At 42.0% G+C, this 24,903-nt stretch overlaps 1 protein-coding gene across 1 annotated transcript in view; it reads left to right on the forward strand.

The window, feature by feature from the left end:
- The window catches only part of SHB (SH2 domain containing adaptor protein B), an 82,715-nt gene that overhangs the window by 16,718 nt on the left and 41,094 nt on the right, over positions 1-24,903 (forward strand). Inside the window, exon 2 of the mRNA XM_075078552.1 lies at positions 8,022-8,139. Coding sequence (XP_074934653.1) covers positions 8,022-8,139 — 118 coding nt within the window. The remainder of the gene's footprint in view (positions 1-8,021; positions 8,140-24,903) is intronic.

Here is a 24,903-nt window from a genome sequence, read left to right on the forward strand (position 1 = left end):
TGTGGAGTTAATCTGACAATAGTCTCTAAAGCATACAAGCATACCTCCTTCTGCAAAAGCATGAAAGAATGAATAGGGCTTTGTTCAGATCAGGTGCATGTTGGGCATGGCTGGGTGAGTCAATGGGAGAGAATGATATTGTGAGGACACTAAAGCAGTGCCGAATACAGGTGCTGAGCAGCAAGAAGAATGAATTGTGCTTACTTCTGTAGATTGTCCTCTGAACTTTCACATGGATGTGTGCAGGAGCTGGGTTAGTTAAGTCTGCATGTGAACACGGAAATGCCAAGACACTAAGCATAGCTAAAACATCATTACACAACTCTTTCAACAGTTGGGCCACAATAAATCCAGCTTTCATACTATTGCATGATATCATAGCTATTATCTGCAGCCTTTCCTTCAGAACTGCTCAGATAAGGACAGACGTCTGTTACACTGTTTTACAGATTCAACTTAAGGCAAGTTTACAAGCAAACTGTTACCATTAGAACCGTTCTATTGTAATGTATATATGGAAATGAAACCCACTATAGACAGAATAAGGTTATGCAGTTTATTGTGATTTAAAGGGAATTTTAATTCTAAATGAGAAGAAATTAGGCACAGTAGGAACGTGTATTGGAATGTATGTAAATGGCTTTTAGCCTGATTAATGAGCAGAAAGGATCTAGAAAGGAAAAAGGTGAAACTTTGTTTTTCTTTTTAACCTTCAAGTTCACCAGTAAACTTCTGGTTTGCAATCTGATCTTGTGTGGCCAGTTTGCAATTGCATTTGCTTGGATCACTGAAGAAATGCCTGTTCTATATTTTTGTATGAGGTCCTTTGCTCCCCAGGCTCACTGGCGCTGTTTGGTATAGGGGAGATGTTTGTGTCCCTAAACATCTTTGTCTATGTCCTTGCCTACCAGCAGTTGGTTATAGTGTCTCATTCTCAGACATTCATGAAGAGCACTGCCCCATGGTAAAGAATATGGTTTGACTTCACATTCTTTTGCTGCCCTATGTCAGTATGATTTTATCCTTGACTAACTATATGCTAGGCGCTGTGTTGAAGGGAAGAAAGTAATATGAGGCGTGGCAGCTGAAACAACTTATGGTAGATTCTGGTGATAGATAGGAAAGGAACTATGGTACAGATCTTCCTAGATATGTCACTGTTTCTGTAAACATTACTGTAAAGCAGTCCATTGACAAAGAAACAGATAAGGTGTTGTTTTGGAGTACTTGTACATTGTCCATGAAGTGTAGAAAATCAGTTTACAAAACATACTTTGCTAATGGCAGTGTATGGGATACAAATACTTTTTTGTTGGACTTTTTTTTTACCTGCTTTTCCGAAGAGAACAAAGCCTATTAGTTAATCTGTCTCGCCATCCTTCCATAACTCTTGGATCTATTGAAGATGCTGGAAGGTGTATAGATGTATTCTCAAATTTAAAATAATTGAGTGGATGGGTCACAGACGGACCCTTTCCTTACTGAGCAGGAAGCAGGTAGAACTCTGTTTTTAAACTTGCAACAGCAGCGTCTGTGTAGCCTGCATTGCCCTATGAAACCAATGGTTGATGGACCACAAGATGGAGACCAGGGAGGTAAAGCCTCTCCTCCTATAAGGGAAGATCAGATTCGTGACCACCTGAGGAATCTGAACATGTACAAGTCCATGGGACCCGATCAGATACATCCCAGAGTCCTGAGGGAACTGGCTGATGTAGTTGCCAAGCCACTCCCCATAATATCTGAAAAGTCATGGCAGTCACGTGAAGACCCTGGCAACTGGAAAAAGGGAAACATTGTGCCCCTCTTTAAAAAGGGTAGAAAGGAGGAACCAGGGAATTCCTGACCTCTCAGCCTCACCTCTGTGCCTGGGAAGATCATGGAACAGATCCCCCTAGAAGCTATGCTAAGGCACATGGAGCACAGGGAGGTGATCCAAGGCAACCAGCACGGCTTCACCAAGGGCAAGTCCTGCCTGACCAACCTGGTGGCCTTCTATGATGGAATGACTGCATCAGTGGAAAAGTGAAGAGCAACGGATGTCATCTATCTGGACTTTTGTAAGGCCTTCAACATGGTCCCCCACATCTTCCTTCTCTATAAATTGGGGACATATGGATTTGATAGGTGGACTGTTTGGTGGATAAGGAATTGGTTGGATGTTTGCATCCATAGGGTAGTGGTCAACGGCTCGATGTCCAGATGGAGACTGGTGACAAGTGGTGTCCCTCAGGTGTCCATACTGGGACCACTGCTGTTTAACATTTTCATCAATGACATAGGCAGTGGGATCGTGTGCACCCTCAGCAAGTTTGCAGGTGACACCAAGCTGAGCGGTGCAGTTGACACGCCAGAAGGATGGGATGTCATCCAAAGAGATCTGAACAAGCTGGAGAGGTGGGCCTGTGAGAACCTCATGAGGTTCAACAAGGCCAAGTGCAAGGCCCCCAGTATCAATAGAGACCGGGGGATGAAGGGATTGAGAGCAGCCCTGCAGAGAAGGACTTGAGGGTACTGGGGAATGAAAAGCTGGACATGAGCCAACAATGTGCGCTTGCAGCTCAGAAGGCCAACCATATCCTTGGCTGCATGAAAAGTAGGTCAAGGCCAGCAGGTCGAGGGATGTGATTTTGCCCCTCAACTCTGCTCTGGTGAGACCCCACCTGCAGTGCTGCATCCAGCTCTGGAGCCCTCAGTACACGAAAGATGTGGACATGCTGGAGCGGGTATAGAGGAGGGCCACAAAAATGATCCAAGGGCTGGAGCACCTCTCCTGTGAGGACAGGCTGAGAGAGTTGGGGTTGTTCAGCCTGCAGAAAAGGAGGCTGTGTGGAGATCTTACTGCAGCTCTTCAGTACTTAAGGGGGGACTTTGGAAAGACAAGGAAAATCTTTTTAGCAAGGCCTGTTGTGACAGGGCAAGGTGTATTGGTTTTAAACTAAAGGAAGGTAGATTTAGACTGGATTTAAGGGGGAAATTTTTTACAGTGAGGGTGGTGAAGCACTGGCACAGGTTGCCCAGAGAGGTGGTAGATGCCCCATCCCTGGAGACATTCAAGGTCAGGTTGGATGGGGCTCTGAGCAACCTGATCTAGTTGAAGATGTCCCTGCTCACTGCAGGGGGGTTGGACTAGGTGACCTCTAAAGGTCCCTTCCAACCCAAAACATTCTATGATTCCATAATTCTTTTTTGTTTGTTCCCTTTAAAAAGTGTTTTTCAGTCAGATAGACATATCTGCAAAATTATGCGTTTAGGTATATTCTTTGTTTTCTTCCTGTGGCTGCACATAAAATAATGCTTTTGCATCTGTAAATACTCAGTTAGACTTGTATTTAATATAATAATGCATGTAGGTCTTCAACAGTATTTTTTAAGACTGTAGAAGAGCAAAGACTGTGCATCAGCTGTGAAGCTTGCACTTTAGTTAATATATATTAGAGGTGTAAACCAGAATCTCATCTTGTATTTAATATTCTGGGGGACTTTGTTGTTGTTGCCCTTTTTAATCTTGTATCTGCTGACCGACTTTTTTAGCTAGAGCTATGGTTTCGAATTTGTCAACTTGTCTGGTAACTGAGCCATACTCCTTTTCTCTTGCCTTTGAGTTTTAACAGATAGACTGATAGGGAGAACTCCTGTAAGTGTTACCTAAATCCTTACTGCCTCCGATTGAGGAAGCTCAAATACAAGTTTCACTTACTTTTAGTTAGTGCACTTCTATTTATGTTTTGGAGTTTCTTTTGTTTGGAGTTACTTGTGTCTCAAGTTACTATTACTAGATCTACATGATAGAAAATAATATCATTTGTGTATGGGGTGCCATGGGATGGGCCTGTATAGGACAGGAGTTAGTAGTTGTAGGAGCTCACAGTCCACTCTGATAATTTTGCATTTTGTTAAGAGATAAGCCGCAGGTCTTTAACAATATCCCTGACAAATGCAGCCAATTGAGACATGAGTTTGGAATCTAAATGGCTGCCTGAGGCCTTCTGGGGATTCCCTGGTAGCTGTGATCATTTTGACAGGTAGGACCCACATGAAAGGGGGCTGGATTTGGCAGAGAAGAGAGGCAAGTTAACCATCCCTCCAAAGGTCAGATCCTGTGTGTGAATGCCCTCTCTAGCCTGCAGTTACAAAACCTCAGCGTGTTGCCACTCTGTATCTAAGAAAGATGTGGCAGGTATAGCTTTAGATCCTGGGCAGTCTGACTAGTTGAGACTTCTGGGAGGAATGCATTAGTAGACAATGGATGTCATCCATTCCCTTCTCTTTCCTGTTCTGTGTTGCCAGTCACCAACATGAAAGATCAATTTGGAGGCCAGTTGAACAAGTTTAGCAATTTGCCTTGGAAGTGCACTTAACCAAAGATGTGGGAAGGGCACTGCATGCAGGCCATAAGCTAGGATCTTCTGTGCTGGCCTTGGCCTCTGGACCACAGAAAACAGAAGTCTGACTGAGACCAGTTTGCTGGGCAGTGGATGAAAGTTGTTGGGACGAAAAAACACAACACAAATATCCCTGTCTGGAACACTGATGAGCCCTGGTGAACATGGAAGCACTTTGATTATCACATGAAAGGCCTGCTCCTACATGCCTATGAGGGAGAGGTGACAGCATGGTTGTCTCACATTGGATCTTCCCCACATGGCACGGAGGTGATTAAGATCACGATCTGCATGCTGCACTCTGCATACTAATAGGCTTGTGAACAGAATTTGCACGTCAGATTGGCAAACTTGTGCTTTATGAGGATGGCAGGAAGGGGTATGAGGCCAATGTATTCACACCGTCTGGCATGAAGCAAATGCTTTACTGTGTGTAGCATGACTAGAAAACTCTTGTACTCAGCATCTTGTCTTTCACCAAAAGAGTTTGTACTTTGTCTGACCTACTGCATATAGGCCTGAAAGATGAGCTTGCTAAGGCAAAAGTAATTTCTGGGGAGTTGGCACAAGCCTTTTTGAGTGAAGGCTTCCTTTTTAAAGAAGTAGAAAAAATTGAGCCTTCCTAAAAGTGGAGAATTTATAGCTGTTAGCGAGTACAGAAGAAATCAAATGTTGACACTGGCCAGCTGCTATATCTAGGCTGAGAATTAGTAAATTTTAATACATACAGAAACAGTAAATCATCTGGGGAGCCCTCTGACAGCTCAGAGCTGTAAAGCTAGTTTTAATAAGGAAATACAGATACACAGCTCCAGGGTGGTGAAGCAGACTGCTCTTTCTGCCTGAGTGCTGAAAAGTGGGTTGGGATTTGTCTGGGGCTTTTGTGTTTGTTTCTTTCTTTTTGCTTTGGTGGTGTGGGGTGTTTTTTTTGGGGGGATGGTCATTTGGGGGAGCTGGTTTGCCCAATCTGACAAATTTGATAGGTGACCTGATTGAAAACATAGTTATGGTGACCTGTATAGAAACTCGCAGTGCTTGTGACACTATTATTCATCTGAAGGGGAGGGGTTTACATCCAGTGTCCAAACTAGGGGGAGGTTTTCATTCCAGGGGTTACTGTAGTGGATATATTTCCAGCCTCAATCTGATCTGGTACAGATTTACAGATAAAATATTAGTAATAAACACAATAATGAAATAATGTGGGGTTGGACCTCCTTATTTTTTTTAATTTCCTTGTTAGAAAGCAGCTTTTGCTTTGTTAGACCTCTTCTGAATAACAAGTTAGTTGCTTCAGTCCTTATGCTCATGTTCAGTACAGTAAGCTGTTGAATATGTTACCATTATGCTTAAAGCAAATCAGTCTTGATTTTTATTTTGTTTGACAGCATTTTATATGTATAATTTTTCTCCTAGTATATTTTTGGCAAAAGGAGAAGAAGAAATATCAAATAGCTGTGTTAGACTGCTTTCTGTTCCATGTTTTAGTAGAGTTATGCTGAGGATTGGCAAGTATTACTTGTCAACATTTGCAATAGGAGAGCAGCACAGAGCCCATGCTACATCCAGCGGCTCTTGACAAGATTGCATCAGAACACTAGATGGATGGCATTTCAGCTGCAGCACTTTTAGAGATAAACCTGTCCATGTGACTAGGAGAAATAACTGCTGCATGATAAACATTGTTGTCTTTGTCTTAAGTATGTGCAGCTGCCATCACTTGATTTGCTGCTTGGGTAGATGTTGCCAGACATAGGGGAGGGTACTTTTTTCCTTTGGGTTAACTGTTTTTTGCAATAATGAGGCAGTAATTTCGAACACTAATTATTTTTTCCTCCCCCTATTATCCATGTCAGTCTGGTGGTTTCTGGTCAAACAGAATCTTCCAGTCACTTTAAACTTTGAGTGGAGGAAAACACAATTAATTTATAATTAAAACATCGATCCCAGATACTTTGGTATCCCAACTGTGACTATAGGACAGCTAAGTCTTGCTCTGACACCCACATCTGTGTGTTAAGTGATAACAAACACATCTTCCAAAATGTCACTTCTCTGAGATGTACTTACAGGTGACCTGTAGTCCAAGGGTGGGAGCTTATGCTGAGGAATGTGGTGACGTTTTTTTGGTTGACTATTTTTTGTTTTGTTTGGGATTCTTTTTTTGGTGGGCAAAATAAGTGGTATGAAATTGCAGTGTGGCAGTGTTGCAGGGCCTGAGTATTGACTCTGAAGTGTGTTAGATGTTTCATTTCATAATCCTAAAGGAGATCTCTGCCTTCTCTAGTACAGTGTTAATTTGCTCCATGGCATTTCTGTAGGTGTTTGATCTGGAAATGCTTGTATATCCTGTATTTTGCTGTGTCTGGTGGGATATGCTGTCAGCAGGAGGCAGAACCATGCAGGTTCAGTCTCATAGCTGGCAACGCACTGGTTCTTTGTTGAAAAGATTGGAGCTGTTGGAATAGCAGTCTGCTGTCAGTCTTACTGGTGCTGGTCTTAAAGATGTAAAGTAACTGGTGGGACAGAAAGAGTCTAGGTTGAAAATCCCTCTTAAAGAGAGTAGACTCCTTTAGGTTTGCCCTGCTTTGAGTGAGGGTTTGAGCAGGGTGATCTCCTGGTGTTCTTTCTCACCTGAATTATTTTATGATTCTGTGGGCATGCTTAGCCCTGCCTCTGCTTTCCCTCCTTCAGACTCTTTTGCCTGTCCTACATTACACCTCTGTGCTCTGCAGTAATTCTCATGTGAGGATTCTTTTCTTTGCCCTGGTCCCCTTTTCAGCTTCTAGAAAACAAGATTAACTCAACCACTTCAGTAACAGGGAGGAATGATTCCTGTTACTTTAATCAGCTGATTTAAAAGCCTATATAACCAATGGGACTTACACAGCATACAATGATTTTGCAGGGGTTAGGGGAGAATGGTAATATAATGGGGTGAAATTCTCTAACCTTCAGGTTTTTCTGGTCTCCTAATGGAGGAAGGAAACTTGCTCTTCAGACAGGTAATTTCTGTTTGCTGCCTTTTGTCCTAGTTCACAAAATATGTGTAAATATAATGTTCCTTTGAGAGAAAGATCGGCACAGATAAGCTCAAGAAACTAAGTTTAAACAAGAAGCTTGTTTAGTGTCTTGTTCATTTTTAACTGAGAACTGAAATTACAAAGCTTCTTATTAAGGCAGTGAGAAAAATAGCCTTTGAGTATTTCTTTGGTTGTAGCTGATAAACCTAAAAAGCAGTGGAGGTGAAGTAAGTGCAAGTAAAAGTGTGCCGTTTTGCTGAATATTAGCAAACTTCTCTGATAAGAATTGCCCTGGATTGAATGCGCTGACTATTTGGATCTTTCTAATTTGTCCGTCCTCCAATTATTCCATACCTTGTGCTAGTCAGAACTCTTGACCTAGTCTGCCTTTGTGAGGTTTCTGGTATGAACAGGAGTACACTTCTATTTCAGCACCATTTACTAACTGATTTGTGGCAATTGTGTATTTTTCCTCTGAACTCATACTGCGCTTTGGAGATGGCATAGGATGCAGCTGTGTAAAATTGGGTTTTTTACTAGTTGAGTGTTACTGCCTTCTAGTTTGCACATCTGACTGGAGATTCTAGTAACATCCTAATTTCCTGTCTTTCAGGTGCTGATAGCTGATGACTACTCAGATCCTTTTGATGCCAAGAGTGAGCTGAACAGAATGGGAAAAGGGGAGAACACTGGTTATATGGAACCATATGAAGCCCAGAGAATAATGACTGGTAAGAAAAGACAGTTACACATGTGAGCTTTAATTGCGTGGCAGTTCACATGGATATTACAGCTGTTATGAAACAGAACTGTCCTTTGGCATGCAAAACCGTGTCTCTGAAGATGCTTGGGTAGTCAACAGCAAATGCCATTGAGGCTTTTCATGTACCTGCACATGCCTTGGTATCTAAAAATACTGCTCTGGACCTCACTGTTGAATATAGGTGGTTTGTACTGTCACGTGGGAAGATGGAAATGTGAACAGTGGGAGTTGGAGTGTGTATTGCTCAGCCTGGCAATTTCAAGGCTGTCATCTGTGTATGTAGTAGGTATGGCCAAAACTTGACATTGTGTTAGTTCACTTAAAAACAGTTGATCAATTTTCTTATGGCCTTTTTTCCCTCAATCAGATTCAGACTTCTTGGTGTTTCCTCTGCTGGAGGAGGGCTGCGAAGCTACATCTTTGTGTAGCTTCCTTCCTTCTTTCCTTGCTTCTCTGATGTTTCTTGTACCAGTGGTCAAAATGAGACACTTTAGGATACCTGTGAGCCTTTAACTGCTATGCTTGGTAGTGTCCTTCCTTTTCTGTCATGTAGGGAGGTGGTTAATGGTGATATTGTGGTAGGAGTTTGGAGTATTTGAATCTTTTGTCCTGGCATTATGCGACTGTATTGTCCTTGTATTTTCCTCATATTATCTGCATCCATTTCCTACTTGTCAGCTGTGCAGTCTGTAAACTTTTCTGGGGTATGAGGCCATATGTTTTTAATTTATGATGATTTGACTTAGTAAACACACATCTTTGTGTAGATCAATTGTACATGTCTCAGTTTTGTACAGGCGGTCTTCTTTTTCTCACTATGAGGTAAAAGTCACTCTTGTACCCAGTTAAGTTGATTGTATGCTTTCCTTTTCTATTGGCAGCTCCTGTTTTGGGCCCTCAGGAAAGATTAATCAGTGGGGGAAGATGAGGCTGTTGGATGCAAAGATCCTTTTTTCATGCAAGTGTTCCTATTTTTCTTTTCTTAAATAGCATTTCTGAAGAGAGACACAGGAAATTACGTGTAGACTATATTGTTTGGAAGTTTTCAGTGTCTTATAGAGGGGCTGGGAGCTTTTATTACTTATTAGTGTAAATCTATTCATTCTAGTTGAGTAATTCTCAGAAAAACAAATTAGTCCCAATAAGTTCTTGCTTTTTATACAGCAGTGATGAGCATTTGTAATTTTGGTTAGGAAGTTTACATTGCTTTGATTTCTTTCTTCCTGTGTTTAGGACAGGGCATTATTCTATCTCATCTTCCAGATTAACCACAATAAATTGAATGGTTTAGTGGACAATACTGGGTGGCTTAGTTAAAATAAGGGAAAGTAGGTTTGTGTACCCTTGCAATTCCAAGACACCCTTTTGCCAAACTGATGTTTGGTACAGCTGATAAGGTTTTATATCTGCTCTGAATGTTACTATAAAGCAAACATGAGGAGTTTTCAAAGTTGCTAAAGGCACTTTCAAAACTGGGGTTTAACTGAGTATGATACAGCAGGTGTTCTGAATGTGCATTTGATTGAGCCAGTAGAATATGCTTGATATCTCCCTGAAGGTGTTTAGTGTTTTGAGATCTGGGTGTTTGTTTTCCAGTCATCTTGTCCTAATGCTGGTAGAAATAGAGAAAGTCTTCCCAATAACCTCAGTGAGGTCAGGTTGTATTCCACTATATTAAAACATGTGGGTTTGTATTTGGTTTTTGTTTTTTTTATTGTATGGATATTGCCTTTGTGTTTTGCTTGGAAAATGAAAATCCAAAGGCACCTTTTTGCAGAGTTTTTAAAGATTCAGTTTGTATTTCCCAGGTGAGTTCTATTATGTATCTACTACTTTTAAAGAAGACCTTTGGACTGCAGTTTGGTTGGCCTCAGAATGCTTACTGCTTTTTGTTATGTTTGTTTATTAGCTGTGCTGTCTGGTGAACAAAAGAAAGTTATATGGCTATCCACTTAGATTAACTAATCTGGTGAAGTCCTTCTGACTGTATTTAACATGGGTTAATCCCAGAGAGGGGAAATCTGCATACCTCAGCAGAATGCACTTTAGAAGAGACAGAACACAAAACAGCTTTTTGTCGGTTATTCCTTGTTTACAGATGTACCCTAACTCTTGATCAACTCTGGAAACGAGGTGTAAGGGCTAGTTTGAAATAGGAGCCTAAAATTGTTGTGTGGGCTGTATGCTCCTTGATTTAGTAAAGGATTAGGCAAAAACAGAATCACAGAATCACACAGGTTGGAAGGGACCTCAGGGGTCATCTACTCCAACCTTTCTAGGAAAAGTGCAGTCTAGACAAGATGGCCCAGCGCCCTGTCCAGACGACTCTTGAAGGTGTCCAACATGGTCGAGTCAACCACTTCCCTGGGGAGATTATTCCAATGGTTGACTGTCCTCACTGTGAAAAATTTCCCTCTGGTGTCCAATTGGAATCTCCCCAAGAGCAACTTGTGTCCATTCCCCCTCGTCCTCTCCATGTGACTCCATGTAAAAAGGGAGTCTCCATCTTCTATGTAGCTACCCCTTAAGTACTGGTACATTGTAATGAGATCCCCTCTAAGCCTCCTTTTCTCAAGGCTGAACTAACCCAGTTCTCCCAGCCTATCCTCCTGTGGCAGCTTCCCAGTCCTTTGGTCATCTTGGTTGCCCTTCTCTGGACCCCTCCCAGCCTGTCCACATCCTTTTTGTATAGGTGGGACCAGAACTGTACACAGTACTCCAGGTGTGGCCTGACAAGTGTTGAGTAGAGCAGGATAATGACTACTTTATCTCTGCTGATGATGCCCTTTTTGATGCAACCCAGCATCCTGTTGGCCTTCTTGGCTGCAGCAGCACACTGTTCGCTCATGTTGAGCTTCCTGTCCACCAGGACCCCCAGGTCCCTTTCCACAAAGCTGCTCTCCAGCCAGGTGCATCCCAGTCTGTGCTGCACTCCTGGATTATGTTTTCCCAGGTGCATGACCTTACAGTTGTCCTTGTTGAACTTCATAAGGTTCTTGCTGGCCCACTCTTCCAGCCTATCCAGATCTCCCTGCAGAGCAGCTCTCCCTTCTGGAGTGTCTACTTCCCCACTCAATTTGGTGTCATCTGCAAACTTCATCAGGCTACACTTGATGCAGTTATCCAGATCACTTATAAAGATGTTGAATAACATTGGGCCCAATATTGATCTCTGGGGGACCCCCACTTGTGACAGGTTGCCACTTGGAAAGGAGCTATTTACCACCACCTTTTGGGTGCGGCCTGTCAGCCAGTTCCCCACCCACTGCACAGACCACTTGTCTAGGCTATAACACATTAATTTCTCCAGGAGGAGACTGTGGGGGATGGTATCAAAGGCCTTGGAGAAGTCCAGGTAGACAATGTCCACTGCCTGCCCCATGCTAACCAGGCAAGTCACTTTGTCATAGAAGGCCACCAGGTTTGTCAAGCACGATCTGCCTTTAGAGAAGCCATGTTGGCTTTTCCCAGTCATGTGCTTCATTTGACTTGTGATGGCACCCAGGAGGATTCGTTCCATAACTTTCCCAGGGATTGAAGTAAGGCTGATGGGCCTGTAGTTACCCAGATCCTCCCTCAAGCCTTTCTTGTAGGTAGGGGTAACATTTGCCTTCCTTCAGTCATCTGGGACATCCCCCGTCCTCCATAATTTCTCGAAGATTATGGAGAGTGGCCTCACAATGACATCAGCCAACTCTCTCAACACCCTTGGGTGGATAAGATAAAAACAAATGTCTATATGAAATAAGACCTTATTATTTCAATTTGAGAAGCTAAGCTTACCGCTGAATAGAAAAATGTGATGTCTGAAATAACTAATGCGTCCATTCAAAACTTATTCTTCCTCCCTGAAAGCTCTGTGGGGTCATAGTTGTGATGCACTTGGTTCTCAGCTGATGTTCAATTAAAAAAAAAAATCCTTGAAGTTGATAATTTCAATAAACTATTGAATGATCTGTCTGTGGTTAGAATTGGGTTTAATCAGGCTTAAAGTTTATTCTGCTGTTAGTGGCCTCAAAAAATACTGTCTTCCCAGGTTTGAGGTTATGCTGACTGAAAGAAAGCAACCTTTATGTCAAGGTTTGGAAAAGCTTTTTGGGGAAAGGTTTGAGCTGAGGCTAAAGTAGAGCATGTTGAGAACAAATGCATGCTTATAAGAAGCTGTCATCTCCTAGCAGCCAAACACATCTGCTGGCTTGTGCTGACATTCATAAGTGTCTGTCCTGTCTTCAGGAAGTCTATGCCAGAGGTTCAGAGAAAATTCCTGGGAATCCATTCCCTGGTATACTGTGCGGTTTGAGTCTCAGCTTGGGTGGGTGTGCACTGACAGCCACAGGAAGAGTGTTGCATCTTTGCCTTATCCCCTACCTGTTTGGGGGTTGGATGTCCCAGAGTAAATTCAGATGTATGAAGGAACTTCTCTGTTATCTTAATATCTGACATACTGTATCCTGGACTATGCATAGAGTGGGATCCTGGCCTGTCTGCTATCATGCATGTATGCATGATGAAAACAAGGAGAGATAGCTAAGATGATGCTGATTTCGAAGTATCCTAAGAAGTAGCTTGACCAGAGCCAAGAAAGTAACCTGCTAAGAAGACACTAGCATTGCTGATACTGCCTGGGTAACCACACCCTAGCAAGAAATAGATGAGGAAGGACTGGAGGCAAAGAGGAAAGAAGAAACAATGCAAGATAATATTACTGTGACTGGGGTTCCTCACAAAGCTGCAATCCCAGGTACTAAGCTATCTAACAATTGAAAGCACTGTTCTGTCTTGGAACAACAGTGTAAATTGCCATTGTTCCCTTGCAAGGCCTAGACTGTCTATCCAAGTATGGTGTTTCCACTGCTTTCTTATGCAAGCTTTCAAATCTTATTTTTCCCCTAGTGTCAGCCTGTAGCTGCTGCAATAGCTGCTTCAATAACATGTGGCCAGTCACAGAAAGAAGACTGTGCTGCCTTACCAAGCCTGTAACCAAGCATCATTGCTTGGATCAGATGTAGGAGGTACTTCATTTTTGAGAGAGAGTTCCCCAGAGAAGCAGTGGCTGGAGATGCTGTGTTTGAACAGAATTGAATAGCTAAGACACTGTCAGGCCAGAGTGGTATTGCCTGTAACATCCAGGTTGTTCTGTCATCCATTCTTCTAAGGGAAGGGAAGTTAGGTTCCACCTGAGTATTTACTCCCATCAGCCTGCACTGGATATCAAATACTGGAGAAGGGTATGTTTGTTATCTGTGGTAATCCCTTACCTGAGAGGAGGAAAGATGCCCTCAATTCATAGATTTGGCTGTGCTGGGGAAAAATGTGGGTATCTTTTTTCCCTTTAAAATCCCCGTAAAGTCATAAGGCCCTGTCTCAGCCATACCCTGTGAACTGGAAGGGATAGTGTCTTTCCACTTTCTCCTGACAACTGCATGTGTTGACAGGCCTTCCAGATATCTCTGCCTCTCAGAAGTAATCAAGTCAAGTCCTCACACTGCATGAAATATTTGCAATTAAATGCCAAAGCAAGGCAGCGTATACGACAGCCATCTGTGTGCTGGATCACAGAGTGTATCTAAAACTCACCTTTGGAGGAGGATCCAATTTTGGATCATCTCTCAGATGGAGATATACTGTCAGCCAAGTTGTTGCACAAAGAACTGTATCCTTTTAAGATATGATCAAAAATACTGGGTACAAGAATGAGATCATAGACGGCATCTATTGCCCTTCTTAACTTGCTGCTTGGCTTTGAAAGGGGCCTCTTACTGTCAACTCACGATTTTTTGAGTACAAGGTGCCTAGCATGATACATTCCATAATATAAAAGTCAATTTACTTGAACAATAGTAAAATTAAGGTCAGTTCAAGTCTCAAACTAATTTGGAATCACATTATCAAAAATGGGTGGGGTGGGTCTGTGAGAGGGGAAGTAAAAAGCATTATCTGAGGGACAAGCCTACTTTGACGGATGTGTGTTGGCAGAAACACTACTGTCTTTTCCAGATTAGGAGCTATGTTTTCTGTGCACTAGAATGGGTAGTGAATGAGAGTTGGGGTAGACTAGGCCCTTGAGTTAGGACAGTGGTTTGAAAATAGAGGGAAACATATGGTACATCAGTGCCTTGATTTCTTAGAGGCCCAGAAGTGCCTCAGGTCTGTACCCTACCTGAAAGTTTGAATGTACACCATATTTTTCCTTTGGTTTTTTAGGCATCATCTAGAACTGTGCCAGGGGCATCAACCCCTGAATGGGGTTCTGGCCTATGTATCATACATCTGCCTCAAGGATATGGTAGACAGGGAGAAACCCCTCTTATATTTCAGAATTCTGTATACTTCAATGGTTACTTTCCCTGAGAGGTAACATGCCATGTGGTACTCCTCCACAGCAAATGCTGTGTTGTGAACAGTCTTCAGAAGGCTGTAATAACACTATTAATAAAAGATGCACTATGCCTCTCTTCTGTTTGGGGTTACTTTAGAGGCTACTTGGGACATTAAAAAATCTCCTTCTAGACAGTTAAAGGCAGGTGTTTGAGGAAGAAGGAATACAGTTTTGTTACTGATGCTTTTCTCACAAGAGGCTAGTCACACAGTTGGCCTGGGACCTGGGCATGTTAGATCTTGTAGGTGGGATATACTGACTCACAAGATCAGGGGAAGTGCTCGATGTTCATTGAGTCAGTCCTGGATCAATCAATTACAGCTGCCAGAATCTCTTGAAGACTGGAAGATCTAAGTTAGTTGCAAAAGGGCTTCTGGCCATGAATGGAAAGCTGAATTCAAGTCTCCCAGATATAGTTAAATCTGAAAAGAACATGTCCTTTCCCACACAAGCCTGTTCTGTGTAGGGCGGAATAAATAGATGAGCTTGTGTACATGCTCCAGGGGTGGGTGACTGGTACAGAAGAAGGCTCTGTGTGCTGGACCTGAAGAGCTGGAAGTTGTTTCTAGGAATGCTCTAGAGCATTGGATCATGGCACAGAGATACCTGTTGTCTTGCCTGTGTTGTTCAATTAGTTCATCAACCTGAATGATGACAAATCTGCACTATCAGCAAGGGTGAACATAAACTAATGGTAGTGCTTGATGAGGAAGTGCAGAGTCTCCATCCAGAGGAGCCTTGATAAATGTGAGTATTCTATTAATAGGAGCTTTTTTGAGGTTAAACAAGGGGGATATTGGAGAGAATTCCAAAGGAAATTTAACAGCTTTGTTCACAGGCTCACATTAGATTCTTCCTTCCTTTCTTCTTTTTCTGTGTATTTATCATCCTGTCTCTATATACATCATCCTGGCTATGCTGTAGAACAGCAGCGTGCAAGTTTAAGTAACTCACACCTAGGGATTTTGCGCTTTGCCTCCCTCCCCATGGATACAGAAAGCTAGGCCTTCTCTCTAGGTCCAGGCAGTGTTAGAAAAGCAAACGCCTTCATATACTTCACTGCTTTTTTCCAGGGACTGCAGTAAGAGTCTGCACCTGAATCACAATGGGATCTCCAATGCATGACAGGTGGCCTAGCAAAAGCAGTGCACCTGCCTTAACTGGGAGCTCCCCATGGACATGCTGGGAGCAGTAGCTCTGTCTTGCTGCAAGCTATTGTAGAAATGCTGGGAGTGTTGGGAAAACAGCATTCCCATAAACGTGCACCTACTTCAAAAGGTCTTGGGTGTCAGTTTCCCTTGTAACTGGAGAGGCCATTTTTTTGTTCAGACATGTAACTTCATCTGAATAGTCACTACAGCGCAGTGGTGGTGAGTCAGTTCTTGTAAAATCCTTTACCAGGTGGCCTCTGGCATCTTGATTGTTGGCGCCGAGCTTACCACTGGAAATAATGTAAAAATAGCAATGACAATTACTTTGATAAATATTAGGCTGCAAAGATTAGCACATATAGCATGGGATGTTTAGAAAGAACGTTTCTGGCCTGTGAAGGTCACTGAGCCTAGCAAGCCAACCTGTGATCTTTAAGCACTGTAGTGGCTCTGTTTTAAGATTTGCTATCGGTTTGTATTTGAACATGGCAAACAGCTGTAGACAACACAGAAGAGATAGTCTGTTTGCCCACTAAGCTCAACAGCTGGCACAGTTTTCAAAAGACTTTTTAAGTTTCCTCTCTTATTCCCACATTTGTGTGTGTTCCAATTCTAGATTCTACTTGAGGATCTAACACTGGGATAGCCATGACTAGAAATCAGCCCAAAATGAGAATTTATCCATCATGAATCCGTCTCATATGTGGATTCCTCACTAGAACTCTTATGTTCATTGTCCTGTTGCCAGATTATGTGAATAAGACTACATGCTAGTCATTCTATCAGAACACATTTTAAGCTTTTTTTCTTAAAAAATGCAGAGGAGAAAGTACAAGATAAATCTTCAGTCTTGAAATTTGATATATGTGTGCTCTCAACTCATCATTTGCAATGTGGAGAGCCACTGGGTGAGATCTGAAGAAGTTCAGTAGCACACAGAAGTAAGCTTTGTGACTCTTACATCTTGGGATTTTTCTAAAGGGCTGCACTGGGAATCTTTGGGAGCTCTTCTTAGAGCTGACAAAGAAGGGGTTGTCTGATGTGTCCTGAGCATGCCCATCATTTGGAGCATAGTGCTAGTATTACTCTGTGTGTTTATAGAGCTTGACCCTCACCTGCTGCTAGCCTGATTGTAGTGCAGAATTCCCTGCAGCCCAGCAGAAGTGAGGACGTATGTTCTGAACAGCTGTGCTCCTTCTTTAAAATATGCTAGATGTAATGTTATTTAGAAACCTCCTGGGCTTCAACATCTATTTCAAGTTGTATCTTACTTCATTAGAAATTTGGACAGAGATTTCATTCAGCTATGATTTAAAGGAAAGAAGTTATCTAGGGACAGTTATAGAAGAGGACCTCTTCCTTTGCATTAGGTCCGATGTGCATGCATTGACCATGAAATTATGCTGGATCTGCTTCAACACAGTCCTTACCTTCTTTCTGAATGAAGCAAGAGATCTCACATGTGCTATGAAACTGTACCACTGTAGATCCGTAGCCAGTTGCCACAATTATCAGTAGTTCTCAGCCTGTCTTCATGGAGCACTTCACACCCCATCAGTGACTGTGAGGAGATAATAAGGCCAGAATGTATAAAGTCTTATTTCTCATGTCAGGGGAGACTGTGATGTGTTGTGGTTGTTACAACTAGATGGATAAGTGGGGGTGGAAACCAGCCATGCATAATGAATAGCATTCCTCTATGTTGAAATCTGTCTCCTCCCCTAAAATAATTTGAGGCATTCTCTTTAATGTTTGATATTATGGTGGTAGTTGCTGCTTTGAATAGTACATACCAGCTTACAAATGCGTGAAAATAAAAGCTAACTCTTCTTCTTTACTCTGTATAGCTGGGTAACTGTAAAATCGGCCTTTTCCTGAAGCAGTAACAATCTCATGACCTTGGTCTAGAATAGGAGTTAGAGAGAGAGCCTGTGTCTTACCACTCAATGCATCGGTTGCATGCACAGAATTTTGTTGCTCAGTTTCACTGTACAACATAGCATCCAGAATAGGTTTAAGCCAAGTTTTAAACGTCTCCCCCATTTCAACACCCTCTTCTTACTCTTATGACTTGATATAGTCTGGAAATGGACAAAGTGGTGAATAATTACAAGCCTGAATATAAATTGAGGGGTTTTTCAGTTTCTTGCCACTTCTTCTCATTAAGTGGCACCCAACTTACACACCCAAAATAATGGGAACAAGATCTCCAGAACTTTGGAAAGGTAGGTGAGCATCATAATAGACTAGGTGAGAGTCCATGTGAAAGAAAATTAACATCATTAATGTAATTTACTTGCTCAGTGTCTGATGAATCTGGCCTGTGTTCTTCCACAAAAGCGAAGTGAAGGAATGGATGCTTGGATGGTTGGGAAAGAGAAACCATTGAGCTCAAAATGCTGTTAAACCCTTGCCCACAGTTTGAAGACTTTCTGCATCATGTTGATAAAGGAGCAGTAGTTTCAAGCTACTTTGATGAAGAGGGTTAATTAGACAAAACCTATCTGATTTCCTAATACAATCTACTTCTGTAACATATGATTGTGCTTATTCCTTGGTGCCTGTATGTGGTTTGAACATAGCATTGCCTTTGGCATAGGTGGTTATACCTAAGTTTCTTAACATGCTGCTTCAATTCTGTGTCTGTTTTAGCCTGCCGGTTAGTATAGGTCTTCACTCTCCCTCTATCCCATCCCCCTCACCCACAGACAAGTTTCAAGTCTTCGGGCTGCTTTTCTTAAAAACAGTGGTCCTTTTAATATTGGATGTGAATTGCCTGTCCCTTCAAGACAGAGTTGCTACTGGCAGCAGTGTGAGGAGCACTGAGGTTTGTGTGGTCCAAGAGGATCTGTCATTTCAGAACTCTAGCAGCTGTCTCTTGGAAATATAAAAAAGAGAGCTGTGACACTAGAGTGAGAAGAATTCAATGAAATCTGAATTAACTGGAGACCTTGGAAATCTTTTGGCTACAAAGGTGAAAGAACTCCTCGTTTTCTCATTTCATATCTTGCTGGATTAAGCAACCTGCTGCCACTGTTCAAGGTCATTTTAGTCTCCCTCCCATGTCACTTCCACCCTTCTCCCCCGACACTGACCCCCTAGTACCAGGTATTTTGAATTGAATGAGAAGACATCTCATTGCTCTGGCCATCCAGTGAGATAGAAGAGTTGAACATCAGCTTGCTGCAAAGGATTCTTTTATGTAGAACACGCCTGTGCATGAGGGCATGTGGCAGCTAAGGGAGCTTTTCCCTGTCCTGTAAAGATCCATGTGAGTTGTGTAAACCCTTAAACTGGATTAACTAAATTAAAAATTGAACTGTTTTGCATTTTCCCTTGAAAGCAGAATTCTGTAGACTCAGTGTTCCATCTGTCCTCTTCATGTAGGGAAGAGTGAGGGACAGTGAATACAAACTGAAATGAGAGGTTCCAACTGAATATAATGAAGGAAGAAAAAATCTCACTCCGAGGACAGTCAAATGGTGGAGAAGATTGTGCAATGACATTGTGTAGTATCCATCTTTAGAGTTTTTCAAGATTGGACTGAGGATCCTGAGTAACCTTGTGTGACCTCATACAAGGGGTCAGACAGACATCTTTAAGTAGAAGATTGAGCAAGAGGACTCCCTTACAAGATCTTATTTAAAATAACTTATCCTATGATCCTGCAACTAAGCTGTAGCTGTTCTGCAGAAGTGATAAATGGCTGTGAGAATCAGGATATCCCAGGCTAGCTTGTGGGAGTCCGTGTTTGTTTGGTCTCAGTCCATTTCCAGCTTTGCTACCATGTCAGCATGCTCCCAGTACTGGTATTTTTAAACTTAATCACTGGAAAGACCAGGCAGGTGCTTGTGAGGCATGAAGAAGCAACCTGCTGAAATATAGCTTGTGCAGGGGCTCATCCATAAATATTTCAGTTTTCTGGAGGTAACACTGGGTGGGGGATATGCATGATGAAAGCATGCTATTGCTGTTGCAGCAGTGAGTATGATTCCTGACAGCTGTTCACCATCCCTTCTTGGGTTGAAGGACCAGAGGCTGGACAGATGGGCTTGCAGGCTGGACCAGGCCTGTATGTGCATGCCTGGACTCTGTTGGCAGGAATTCTGGGTGCTTTCCAGCTGGAAGTGAGATGGAAATGTAGGTGACTGATACCATGCACTGTAAATTCTTGCTGTTGGCTCTGACTGGGAGGAGTGTTTCTTTACTGGGTGGGGGACATCCGTGGTACATCTCACCAGTTAACTGATTTATCAGTTCAGACCTCAATCTTCCCAGACTGGTCCCAGTTCTATTGCTCTTCTGCAACATTGCTCAAAAGCAGAATGGGGAGAATTTGCTACATGAAGAGTCAGCAGTCTGGGAGAGACATGGAGTGTTGCTGATGAGCTTTACACGGATTTGTTAATTGGAGCTAGGACAGTGGTGCCAAAAGAAAAACTGAGACTGGCAGCACTTGAGACAAAAAGCGAGACAAAAGTCCCTGGCTGCGCTCATATGCCTTTTCAAAGTTATGCTTTGTTTTCCTCTTCTCTTTCCTCTTGTCTTTTGCAAAGAGGCTTTTAGCCAAAGGAAGTGTTTGAAGTCCATGTGAAAAGTTTTAAGAGCAGCATTTTATTAACCAAGTTAGCATCACAATTACAACCCTGGGAATAAATATTTCTACCTTGATCTGAATTTATTATTTTTTAAAAAAATTAGTGGATATTGCATGTGCTATGAATTCAGAAGGAACTTCTATGCTTTTCCCAGCTAGTTGGGCTCAGGTCAAAGATCCTGCTGGGTGTCTTGGTTTATTTTGTTGGTTTGTTGGTTTGTTTGTTTGTTTTTTTAAATTGGTGAGGATTTTTTTTTCTCAGAAGTACTTTCTCAGTCATCCCTTCATATTACATTAGCTATTTCTCTGGTCACTTTGGTTTTTTCTCTGTACTGTACAGAAAAGTTAAGTAAGCTCAAACAATATGATACAGGAAGTATTAGCTAAGTATGTGATGAAGTAAACATAATACTTCTTGGAAGGAACAAGATACCCTTTCAGCTGTGATATTTTGTCATCTTTGTTGTGCTTAGTTTGCCAATAAATGGATAGAATCTTTACCTGCTGTCTTTGCATCTAAACTCTGATAATGTCCAGTGGGAAAAAGTGAGTGAAGCCTTGAGTAAATGGAGTCTATTTCTGACATCAGCTGTAATGTGGTAGCTACAGTTTCTCCTGCATCTTTTTTGGTTTTGTAAACCAAACTAAAGGAAATGTTCTCATTCTGAAAAGTAAATGAGGGAAGACAATTCAGCCAGTTCTGTGTCTGCTTGCCACAGAGACTGAACATCTTGCCATATCCGTTTACCAACGTTTTAATGTGGCTTCACAGCAGTGTCGTATAATGAGCTTAAAACTTCAGTTGGAGGTGGTCAGAGACACAACTTCTTTTGTGCAATGTGCCTTCTGTGTAGGCTGGCAACAACATACAGCTTTTATCTATCTCTGGTTTCTGACTCTGAAGAACTCTGCTTGAAAGAGCTCTTTTGAAGGAGCTCAAATACCTGTGCAAATTCACCTGTCCGTTACCATTCTGGTTGCTAAAATTATTAAAGGCCATTTTCTGTGGGAGCAGCCTGGAAGCCTCATCTTGTTTTGGTGCATGTTGGAGTGCTGATAAGTGCATTTCTTTCTGTCATGCCTACCCAAGCAAAGATCTAGGCAGCTTGCAGTGTGTTTCTGCTTGCTGCTGAGCTGTGTTGTGCTACTGTGACTGAATTCCTTGAGCAATGTCAATATGTGCAAAAGGAAGATGGAAATACTCAGTCTTCGTCTGAGCTTGCTCTTGGTTCTGTCTTGTTCAGTTTCATGTGTTGGTAGCTTGGAGTGGGAGAGTTCACATACAGCTTGGTTTTATGAAGCAGGATGTAGATATGCAAAACCGATGCTGTTGAAGGTCACACTAGCAATTAAGAACAAACCAGGCATGCTGGGGGGAAATGAGACTTGCCTGGAGGAACTCTGGGCTTGCTTCAAGTTCTGCATACATTTTCTGTGGAGTGGGTAATTCAAAAAACTATGTGAAGAAGCAGTGGGTTTTGTGGCTCTTGTCTGTTGTAGCTCTCATATGGTCTGTCAAACAGTTGCACTTGGCTGGGATGAGCTGCAAGGCAGAAAAGTGTGATGGCATAGCTGACCCCTCTTGAGCCTTTCCTAAGCAAGTCCTGCAGCAGCTGTTATGGCTGTAATGCACCCTGAGGTGGGCTAGAAAGTGTCTGTGCTGCTGTCTCACTTGAAATTGAAAGGGGAAGAGGGAGACAAAAAAATGTGGTGTCTTTCAGATATACCATTGCTTTTGTATGTTAAGCTGAGAAGCACTTACTATTGCCCTTTCCTTCGGTTGTAAAATGCACTTGCACTGACAAAACTTGGGGTCATGGTAGAATGTAAAGCGTATTAACAGTCAGCCTCTCCTAATTGCTTTTTTTAAGGATCTTTTCAGATCATTCTTTAAAGACAAATAAAGAACAAAACACCCAGAAAAAAAAATCCAGCTGTCCACAATTGTCTCTTTGGGTACAGCTTTGTGCATTGAAAATGTTTACATGCACATTGGTTAGTGGTTTAGAGATGTATATTGGAAAATAAGACTGTAACTGGAAAAATTAACAGAAAGTGTTGAGTCAGTTGTATGCCTCAAGATTATGACTGGAATGAATTTTTATAACATGACATTTTCTGACAACCTAAGTGGAAAATACCAGATGTTGCTCTTCACGATTTGTGATGCTTCTGTTGCAAGAAGGGAAGAGGGGGACTGATTTATGGTGTTCACATGACTGTGGCTTGCTTTCCTTAACGGTAGGGTCTGTTCTTAATGATGCTCTGCTTGAATGCTAACCAGATTTATTTGCTGTGGTCAGATATCTGTGTAACCACAAATGCTCTTGCCTGATGATGTGATAGACTGTATACTTCAGCACATTTTATCAATAGCTGCATGCATTCAAACACCACTTCACATTTTGTACTGTTATATAAAATTGTTGTCCAAGGGTAAAAAAACAACTAACAAATTACTCTGAAGATGGGCTTTCAACTGAGAACTGGCATCTAGTCAGGGTTTGCCTGAGTAGTATAATAACTACAAACAGGCAAACAACTGCAAGATACTGAATACTAGCATCTGGACAGCTCAGTGTAGAGTATTAGTTGTTCCTCCCATCATTTGCTGAGCTGACTTGATGAGTAAAGGGATCATGGGCCAAAGGGGATGAATTTAAACATTTTCCCAGTGATTTCAATGGTCATATCTCTGTCACTTTTCCTGTGCTAGCAAGTCAGCAGTGTTTTACTGCATGCAAGGCCTTGGATTGTGAAAAGCAAAAATCTATGGCTGGATGTGGTGACAACTGAGCAGCTTGCTTGGTCTACTCCCATGGAGGTAGAATTCCAAATTAAACCATTTTGTCTCCAGAGCTGAACAACAAATGTAGACCATCCTTCTTGTCTACATTTATGATCCTTGCTGTATGCATGTGCAGGACCGTGCTGGACTTCTGAGTTTACTGAATCTCCCATCCTAAGATTTGGAGTAATATCTGAAGGCTTTTACATCCAACAGATCTTCATTCATCTTCCATTCGTCTTCATTAGGTGTTTAGGTACTGATCAGAGTTCCTAGATTGTGCCTGTAGCTCAACATGAGTGGCAGACCAGAAAGGTTCAACTAGGATAACACTTTCCTTGGGAAAGCAAGTCAAAGTGGACAAAATTGCAAATAATCACTGTGGTTGATCACTGTTTCTTGCAGCTTGCCATGCAAAATTGCAAATCATCACTGTGGCAAATAATCACTGTGGCTGTTCCTTGCAGTGAACAGGAAAAAACCAGATGGGTTAGTATGCAGATAGTGCGTGGCTTTTAAGTCCTGCCAAAGGAGGAAACAAAGTACTGATAGTGCTTGCTCATGCTGGGGTCATGGTCAGAGGGAAAGATCTCATGTAGATGCATTAGATATCACTTCCAAAGCTTTGATTTCTCTTTGTTTTCATGGCGTTTTTCTGAAAAAATGACTAACAAAGATAAAGTATGACTAATGGCTATTAGTCATCAGGGAAGTTTCAGGCTGTGTTTTGAGCTATCAGTTTTGTTTTGGTTTTTTAATCATAGTGACACAATCATTCAAAGACTAAATGTTTCTTTAGAATGTGCAATTCACCTTTCTGTGCTGCTTTTCACCATGTGACACCACGTTTATGGAAGAAATCTATTCTAGGAGTTTTTAAGCAGCAGGCTTTTAAATTCCCCATATAGTACAAGGCAGGTGGCTAAAAGAAGATAAGAGCACATCTCATCTGACTGAGAGGACATCTCATCTCGTTTTTTTAAATCAGATGTGGCAGCTCTTCTGGCTACATGAGTTTACTGCCTCAGTCTGCATATATATTGTTCCTATAGGCAGCTTCTTCCCCACTATGTATCACAGGGCAATTAAGTCTGGAGAAAGGCCTCTATCCACTTCTTCTTCTCTGCACTTTCCCCCATCCCACGTAAGGCCATCATCAAAGTTAGTTACATGCAGAGAAGGTAACTCCTCTCTGGCTAATTCTCATTGAACTTAAACCTCCAGCTATCAGGGAAATAGTTGCATATTTTGTCCTTGTTTTAATAAGCTTACTTTTGCTCATATTTAGATATCCCTTGCAATATCATATTGAACGTGTATACTCACTAAAAATCTTTTTGATCAGTGATTATCTCATTCAGTGCTTTTGAGTAAGCTTTCAGTAAGCAGAGACTCTTACAGGCAGACAAGATTCGAGAAAATGTCTTCCTTCTGTGTAAGTGTTGAATGGCATTTACATTACGAATGGGTTCTTCTTTGACTCCTTTCCTCTCGTGATCAAGGTGATTCCTGTGAAGGGGTGAGATTGAGTGCTTGAAGAGAGCTGGTAAGGGCATTGTTAGCAAGACTGATCTAACTGCAGGAAATAATAGCCGTAGTATAGTAATCATAGTATACCGCTGCAAGCTTCTCTGTCCTGACACTGGAGAGTGTTAGCTTGTCTAAAATAGCCACCACATTGGTATTAGAATGTCTTTCAAGGAGACTTGATTCTGCTTGTGCCTAACTAAGAACAAATACTCTGGGACACTGTAGTTTGTGTCATGGGGTGGTGAGAACCATTGTGCTAACAGGTGTACATGAAATTACCTGTGCTG

The sequence above is a fragment of the Phalacrocorax aristotelis genome, chromosome Z (assembly GCF_949628215.1).
Source record: "Phalacrocorax aristotelis chromosome Z, bGulAri2.1, whole genome shotgun sequence".
Lineage (NCBI taxonomy): Eukaryota > Metazoa > Chordata > Aves > Suliformes > Phalacrocoracidae > Phalacrocorax > Phalacrocorax aristotelis.